The sequence below is a fragment of the Pseudorca crassidens genome, chromosome 17, assembly GCF_039906515.1.
Source record: "Pseudorca crassidens isolate mPseCra1 chromosome 17, mPseCra1.hap1, whole genome shotgun sequence".
Taxonomy (NCBI): Eukaryota; Metazoa; Chordata; class Mammalia; order Artiodactyla; family Delphinidae; genus Pseudorca; species Pseudorca crassidens.
In genome coordinates, this window is record NC_090312.1 from 14,127,967 (window position 1) to 14,136,795 (window position 8,829).

The 8,829-nt window shown below is 37.4% G+C and overlaps 1 protein-coding gene across 1 annotated transcript; it reads left to right on the forward strand.

Annotated features, from left to right (window-relative positions):
* The first annotated feature begins 7,421 nt into the window (after positions 1-7,421).
* Positions 7,422-7,740, forward strand: LOC137210491 (thymosin beta-10-like). Its single transcript, XM_067712399.1, has one exon. It carries the CDS (start codon positions 7,449-7,451, stop codon positions 7,575-7,577), a length of 129 nt encoding a protein of 42 aa, XP_067568500.1. The 5' UTR covers positions 7,422-7,448; the 3' UTR covers positions 7,578-7,740.
* Positions 7,741-8,829: the final 1,089 nt, after the last annotated feature.

Consider the following 8,829-nt stretch of genomic DNA (forward strand, 5'->3'; position numbering starts at 1 on the left):
ATATGCAAAATCTTGGAAACAACATAAATGTCCATGCATTGGAGAGTTATTGAATAAACTATAGTCCATCCATACATTGGATAATAGGCAGCCATTAAAAACAAGAGAGAGAGAGGAGACGATTTCCCCGAACTATTATGCGATGACTTTAAGGATCTTCGTTTTGTTTTTTTTTTTTGCGGTATGCGGGCCTCTCACTGCTGTGGCCTCTCCCGCTGTGGAGCACAGGCCCCAGACACGCAGGCCCAGCAGCCATGGCTCACGGGCCCAGTCACTCCGCGGCATGTGGGATCCTCCCAGACCAGGGCACGAACCCGCGTCCCCTGCATTGGTAGGCGGACTCTCAACCACTGCGCCACCAGGGAAGCCCTAAGGATCTATCTTTAAGTGAAAAAATACAAGTATAAAATGTCTTCTATAGAGCATGCTATAGCATGAATCCTGTTAGGTCATTTTAGCCAGACCCCTTTCCATACCCCTAATGTTTTCTCTTAGTAATTTTTTCATCCACTGCCCCTCACCTTCCTCCTTGGCTATAAATTCCCATTGGTCCGGGCGGTATACAGAGTTGAGCCCAATCTCATGGCTCTATTGTAAAATCCCATTGCAGTGGTCCCTCTACCTACCATGTTGGTCCTGAATAAAATTTTCTTTACCATGTTTAACATATGTCTTTGAATATTTTTTTCTTTAACATTAGTAAATTTGTTTTTGATGCAGGAGAATGAGTTAGAAATTCTGAAACTACTTTATGTGTATACTTGGATTGAGTAAGTAAGTGAATATATGGTGAAAAATGAAGGCCAGGTTTCTCCCTGTCAGAGAAAGGAGCTATAAATAAGGAAAGGAAGAAGGTGACAATAAATCCAGTGATATTGGATTAGGATCAGAGATATTAGTATGAACTCAGTGTTTTAATATATGTGTGTGCACAGATAGATAGGTAGATACAGAAATAAATATATATGCATATTTTACATTAGTAAGTAAATATACACAAATTTCATAGGTATCTTTCGAGAAGTCTTAGAAGCAATAACATCTCAGTAGCAATAAGCATATCTAGTGCCGATATTTTGGTTTCTAAATTTCATTATGTGATAAAAGGAAACAGAGATCCTTGAAAAAGTAGGAGATTGGAGGGCAGGTGCATTAAAAAAATATGAGCCTGGAATATATATGGCACCAAAAAACAAGGAAATGTTCAATAAATGATGTAGACATGTTGAAAAGACACAGGGACCAACTTGAATAAGCTCCCACTGACTAAATCTGGGACAATCTGAGCAACAAAAAAATAAAATAGTAATAGATTATAACCCATAGACTAAAATAAATATCCATGTGTCCATACTAATAAAAAATATAATTGAATAATAAATAAATGGGGATGAAGGGACTGCTCTTTCTTACAGTAGAATTCAACTAATAATTTTATAAGGAATGATGAAAATTAAAAATGACCATTAGTAGACACCACAGTGACTATTGTTGCTGGGAAGTATCATTGAAGTATGCTAAAGTTAATGGGCAAAAGTGCAATGAGAAACAGGACATTTGCATAGTCTCAAAGTATCTCCCCACAAGATATTTATTAATTACAAAGATGAAAACACATTTACAATGGAGATTTCTGGCATACAGCACCTTAACCAAGTTATCAAAATCGATATTATCAGTAATGACACAAACTGAACTCATGCACCTTCTGATATGATGCACAAAGAAGGATAAAGGTCGTAACATCACTTCAGTGGCAATCTCGCCAAAAATACTTAACTCATCTAATCAGACAAACCCAGATCAGACTGAGGGCATTCTACAAAAGAACGACCAGATTGTACCCTTCAAAAGTGTCAAGATCATCGAAAAAGAAGGGAGGAAGGGAGGGAGGAAAGGAGGGAGGAGGGAGGGAGGAAGAAAGGAAGAAAGACCAAGGATTTCACAGATTGGAGAGACTAAAAAGACCTGATAACTAAGTCAATGAAGGATTCTAGATTGGATCCTGGACCAGAAAAAGGACTGATCCAGTCCAGTGGAACAACTGGGAAGATTCAAATATAGTCTATAATAATAACTGCATCAATGTTAATTTCCTGATTTTAATCATTGTAATATGTAAGATGTCAACATTAGTAGACACTAGCTGAAGGTATGTGGAAATTGTGTACTATTTTTCAAGTTTCTGTAAGCCCAAAATTATTTCAAAATAAGAATTGAAATACATACATATGTAAAATCCCAAAAATGGTACTAAGGTACTATTACAAGGTACTAAGTTAATCAGGCTCTTCTCCCTTGCTACTCAGCTCTTAGCTCTTTGTTTTGCATATTGACAGTATCACTGACATTTTTTTCTTTTCTTCTCACCTGGATTCTCTAGCAAAGGGGAGCCCAGGAACTGGCCCAATACACAAGGATCCTTCCCCTTTCTTCTCATTTCCTCATTCCTGTCTCTCAGTTCCATATAGAAAAAAATCCATGGGTCAAGTTAGTTAAAACAGATCTCTCACTGCAGAGTGGGAGAAAGAGAGATGTTGACTGATTGACAACAATTATTTTTAATGAGTGGAAGAAGGGGGAGACTTAAATGGTTCTGTCTCTATAGCACAAACACAATCAAAGACCAACAAACTCTGGTTGGATGGTATATATCCTAAGAGGGGTCAGGAAGGAATAAAGTAATCTGAGGTGAGGAAGTGGGCTGGGCTGATGGCCATATAATTACCATATAATTACTCATATAATTACCATTTTCTTTCTTTGTGTGATCAAAATATTTAAGATCTACTCCTTTACCAACTTTCAAGCCTACAATACAGTATTGCTAATTATAGTCATCATGCTATACATTAGACCCCTAGAACTTAGTAACCTTTTAAGTTTATGTCCTTTTACCAACATCTCCCCATCCCCCCCACACCCCAGGCAACAATATGAATTTGGCTTCTTTAGATTCCACCTCTAAGCATGATCACACAATATCTGTCTGTCTCTATCTGACTTATGTCACTTAGCATAGTGCCCTCAAGCTTCATCCATGTTGTCACAAATGGCAGGATTTCCTTTTCTCATGGCTGAATAATATTCCATCATATATATATATATATGTGTGTGTGCACACACACACCATATTTTCTTTATCCATTCATCTGTCAATTGACACAGATTCTTCTATTTTTTGGCTATTGCAAACAATGCTGCAATGAACATGGGGGTACAGATAGCTCTTCAAGATACTGACTTCATTTCCTTTAGCTTATTTCCCAGACGTGGGGTTGCCAGATCATATGGTAGTTTTTATTTTTCATTTTTTGAGTAACTGTCATAACTGTGTTCCATGGTGGCTAGACTACTTTCCTTGGATTCTAATCTCAGCTCTGCCACATACTAGAAGGGTTTAACCTTCCTGAACTTCAGTTTTCTTTATCTATAAAAATGAGCAGGATTAAACTAAATAAAATGACATATAAAGGAGAAGCATTACAGCAGTCTTTGTACTAGGTATAAGGAAGAGAGATGAATAAATCATAGTCTGTGCCCTCTGGGTTGCTCAAGCATGATCTCCAGGTTCTGTTTTATCTTTAGCTTAAGAAGCTCTATGGTCCAGTTATTAAGACTGTAGGTTCCAGGGTCTAATCTAGGACACTGTTTAAAATCTGGTTCTGCCATTTACTTAGCAGTGTAGCCTTGAAAAAGTTCTTTATCCTTTCAGCTATTCAGGAAAATGGAGATAGTATTTACTCCAAAGTGTCAGGGTGAGATTAAATTAGACAATGCAGATAAAGTGGTTAACACAGCACAGGTATATAATAAATCATTACTACTAGTATTATTCTTATTCTAGCATTTGTTTATCAGTGGAGACACCACTGGTTAGAGCTGGATAATTCTTCTTTGTGCAAATCTTTCCAGAGTGTGCCTGCCCACTAAATACCAATAATGTCCCCCAAGCCAATGGAACAACCCAAACTGCCCCCAGATATGTTCAAACATGAAGAGAATAGTATTGTTGCCTTCTGGTTGAGAACTACTTAGATAGCAAACTTCTTAAGGACTTGATTATTTTTGTGTTCTAGGTCTAACACTGTAACTAGCACATAACTCAATAAATACCCTTAACGGAAATGAGTGGAGAATGAATAAAACAATATGACTTTATAAATGTGCTTGAAATGCCACCATTATATATTTATAACTTTTCTTTTGTATATCATTCTATTAAATTTCTATAATCCCTCATTAAATTGCAAATAGTTCTGAGGGGAAATACTCTCAGCTGTTATTAACTAACATCAAGTTGGGTGGATGCCAGCTGTGACAAATGCCCTGCAGGAGTAATTTACAGGACAGAGAAAATGGAGATGGAACCATGTTCAAGTATACATTCAAAAATGTAAAGCTTTGTATGGTCTCTAATAGTGCCTCTGCAAAAGTCTGTGCATAAAAATATGAAAGTGTGTGACAATGGGAGCTCAATGGGAGACACATCTCTTACCTCCCGCTTTATTTTAAAAGAAATTGAAACCCAAAGTCCTTTTGCATCTATCAACTGTATTCTCCTTTCTTTCTTACAGGAGAACTCCACATCCCGTATTTCTCTTTCCTCAGCAATCAGTCTTCCTGAGAAACTAATCTGAAATTCTCTTCATTATTTATTTATTTTGGTTTATTTATTTATTTATTTTGTATTTTTATTTCTTTTTTTTGCATTTTATTTTATTTTATTTTTTTTATACAGTAGGTTCTTATTAGTTATCCATTTTATACATATTGGTGTATATATGTCAATCCCCATCTCCCAATTCATCCCACCACCACCACCCCCTCTTGCTTTCCCCCCTTGGTGTCCACACATTTGTTCTCTACATCTGTGTCTCTATTTCTGCCTTGCAAACCGGTTCTTCTGTACCATTTTTCCAGATTCCACATATATGTGTTAATATACGATATTTGTTTTTCCCTTTATGACTTACTTCACTCTGTATGACAGTCTCTAGGTACATCCACATCTCTACAAATGACTGGATTTCATTCCTTTTTATGGTTTAAAATTTGTATGGAAACACAAAAGACCCCAAATAGCCAAAGCAGTCTTGAGGGAAAAAAACGGAGCTGGAGGAATCAGACTCCCTGACTTCAGACTATACTACAAAGCTACAGTAATCAATATGGTACTGGCAGAAAAACAGAAATATAGTTCAATGGAACGGGATAGAAAGCCCAGAGATAAACCCATGCACCTATGGTCAATTGATCTATGACAAAGGAGGCAAGGATATAAAGTGGAGAAAAGACAATCTCTTAACAAGTGATGCTGGAAAAACTGGACAGCTACATGTAAAAGAATGAAATTAGAACACTCCCTAACACCACAAGCAAAAGTAAACTCAAAATGCATTAAAGACCTGATTTTTTTAATTAGTCCAATTCTTATCATAATTCCTTGAAAACTCATTCCCAGGAACTTCAAATATTTTTGTCCTCAACCCTCTAAAAGTTAGTGGCCTCATGAGTACTTTGATTTTCTTTCCAGCTCTCCCAAAGCACTTTACTCTGAAGAACATATCCATTCCCATAGCCTCAACAATGACAACTTATCTTTATCTGAGTGTTTACCATCAAAATCACCAAATTCACAGAGTTTAATTCTGTAAAAATATTTACTACAAAACTGACAATTTATAAAAATTAGTCTCCACTTAAACATCCCTCCCTACTTAAAACAAAGATCTCCTAATCCATCGAGACAATTGAGGCAACATTCACTGGTTATCATATGTAAACCTCTATTAGCACCATGAAATACAAGAGCAAATCTACTTCAGGATAGAATTGCACATCTTGTAAAAGATGCAGGATTTCATGATGTCAAAGCACAGTTAAAACACTTGCAAAGCCACTCATATGAGAGAATCTGGAAGAATTACTCCAGTGAACAAATGAAGAAGATAAATTTACAAGGATGATGATACAATAGCAACTTCAAAAACTTCACAGAAAATTATTTGAATAACAAAAAATTAAGATTACTGGGGAAAAAACGATGAATCCTCATATACGTTTTGTACATTTTGCCCTCTTCATAACTGTGTTGTAATGGTAAAACAGAGAGCTTGAGTAGCCAAAACAATTTTGAAAAAGAACAAGTTAAACGTCTTTCAAGCTTATCACAAAGATACTATAATCAAAACAATGTGGTATTTGTATAAATACAGACAGCTAGACCAATGGAATAGAATTAGAGAGCCCGGAAATAAACCCTCACAATCACAGTCACTTGATTCCTGATGAGGGAACCAAGACCATTCAATGGGAAAAAAGACAGCATTTTCAAAACGATTTTGGGAAAACTGGATATCCACATGCAAAAGAACAAAGCTGTACCCTTACCTTACACCATACACAAAAATTAACTCAAAATGGATCAAAGATCTAAATGTGAGGGCAAAAACTATAAAAGTCTTAGAAGAAAACACAGAGTAAAAGCTTCATGACATTGCATTTGGCAGTAATTTCTAGCAAATTTAGGGGAAAAAAATTTTTCCTCCACCTTCTTGGGATCCCTGGCTAGGTTTGAAAATTAAACAGACCAAGACAGAGTAACAGGAGAAAGCATACACATTTATTTAATATAAGGAAATCAAGATCTGAACAAACAGTTAAACCTGAGTATTTTTATGCTAGGTTTGATGAAGAGTGTCTAGTCATGGAGAAATATAATAGGGCAAGGAGTATGAGGTGCGTATAGTAAACTGGGGGTAACTTAGCAAGGCCCATTTGGATTTTTGGTGGCATCTCGTTGTCTTTGGAGATAAGGATGCTCCTTTGCTTCATACAGGGAGACCACTTCCCACATGAGGACTTTATGACCTACTTCATGGGTGAAAGGTTAGGGGAGGGTCAAAGTAACCTTCCTACTTCTGCTGTTTTCTCAAACTCCTTCAACTTAAAAGATTAAATATGCCAAGGTGCCATACTTTAGTGTAGCATGTTCTGAACCCCATCAGATATGACACCAAAGGTAGAGCCAACCAAAGTTAAAATAGATAAATTGGACTACATCAAAATTTAAAACGTCTGTGTTTTAAATTTAAATCAAGGACACAATCAACAGAGTGAAAAGACAACCCATGGAATGGGAGGAAATATTTGCAAACCATATATCTGACAATGAGTTAAAACCCAAAATATACAGACAACTCCTAAGATTTAAGAACAACAACAGTAACAAAAACAACCTGATTCAAAAATGAGTAAAGAACCTGAATAGACATTTCTCCAGAGAAGACACATGAATGGCCAATAAGCACATGAAAAGATATACAACATCTCTAGTCATTAGGGAAATGCAAATCAAAACCACAATGAGTCTCCTGCTGCAGTGACACGAGTGGGAGCACCTGGACCGCGGGCTTGGAGTGACAGTTCTTGGACTGCTTTAAGAAATGGCAGACAAGCCCAACATGGCGGAAATTGCCGGCTTCGATAAGGCCAAGCTGAAGACGATGGAGACGCAGGAGAAGAACACCCTGCCAACCAAAGAGACCATTGAGCAGGAGAAGCAAGCGAAGTGAAATTTCCTAAGAACCTGGAGGATTCTCCACCCCCATCATCTTGGAGACCTTAGTCATGCTGTGGAGGAAGAGCCACCTGCAAGATGGACACGAGCAACAAGCTGCACTGTGAACCTGGGCACTCCGTGCCAATGCCACTGGCCCATGGGTGTCTGAGGGGACCCTCCAATCGGACTGCTAAATTCTCGGTTTGCCCTGGGCTATGATAGAAAATTATTTGTATGATTAATGAAAATAAAACACACCTCGTGGCACGGAAGAAAAAAGAAAAAACCCACAATGAGACATCCACCTCACACCCATTAAGGTAGCTACTATAAAAAGGAAAAAAAAAAGAAGGAACAACTGTTGACAAGGATGTAAAGAAATCAGAACCCTTGTGCCCTATTAGTGAGAATGTAAAATAGTGCAGTCACTGTGGAGAAGAGTACGGCGGTTCCTCAAAAAATTAAAAGTAGAATTTCCACATGATCCACCAAGTCTACATTTGGGGATACACTCAAAAGAAAGCATGGTCTTGAAGAGATATTTGTACACTCATTGTCCTAGCAGTACTATTCACAATAGCCCAAGGGTGGAAACAACCCAGTGTCCACTGACAGATGAATGGATAAACAAAATGTGATGTACACATACAACAGAATATTATTCAGCCATAAAAAAGAAAATTCTGACACGTGCTATATAATCTGTTTAAACCTAAAAGACATTATGCTAAGTAAAATAAGCCAATTACAAAAAGACAAATACTGTGTGACTGATTACACTTATAAGAAGTATCTAGGTAGTCAAAGTCACAGGAACAGAAAATACAATGGGGACTTCTCTATCAGTCCAGCAGTTAAGACTCTGCACTTCCACTGCAGGGGTGCGGGTTCGATGCCTGGTCGGGGAAGATCCCACATGCCCTGAGGTACAGCCAAAAAGAAAAAAAAAAAAAATACAATGGTGGTTTCTAGGAGCTAGGGGGAAGGAGACATGGAGAGTTGTTGTTTAATGGCTATGTAGTTTCAGTTCTGCAAGATTAAAAATTTCTGGAGATTGCTTGCACAACAATGTGAATATACTTAACACTATTGAGCTATACACTTGAAAATGGTTTAGATGGCAAATTTTATGTTATGTGCATTTTTTAAGTATTTCTTTTATTTTTAATTTTTTATAAATTTATTTAGTTTTGGCTGTGTTGGGTGTTCATTGCTGCGCGCGGGCTTTCTCTAGTTGCGGAGAGCGGGGGCTACTCTTCGTTGCA

Bases quoted from the DNA above. Each gene is read 5' to 3' on its own strand.
- LOC137210491 (XM_067712399.1), top strand. From the start codon at position 7,449: ATGGCAGACAAGCCCAACATGGCGGAAATTGCCGGCTTCGATAAGGCC.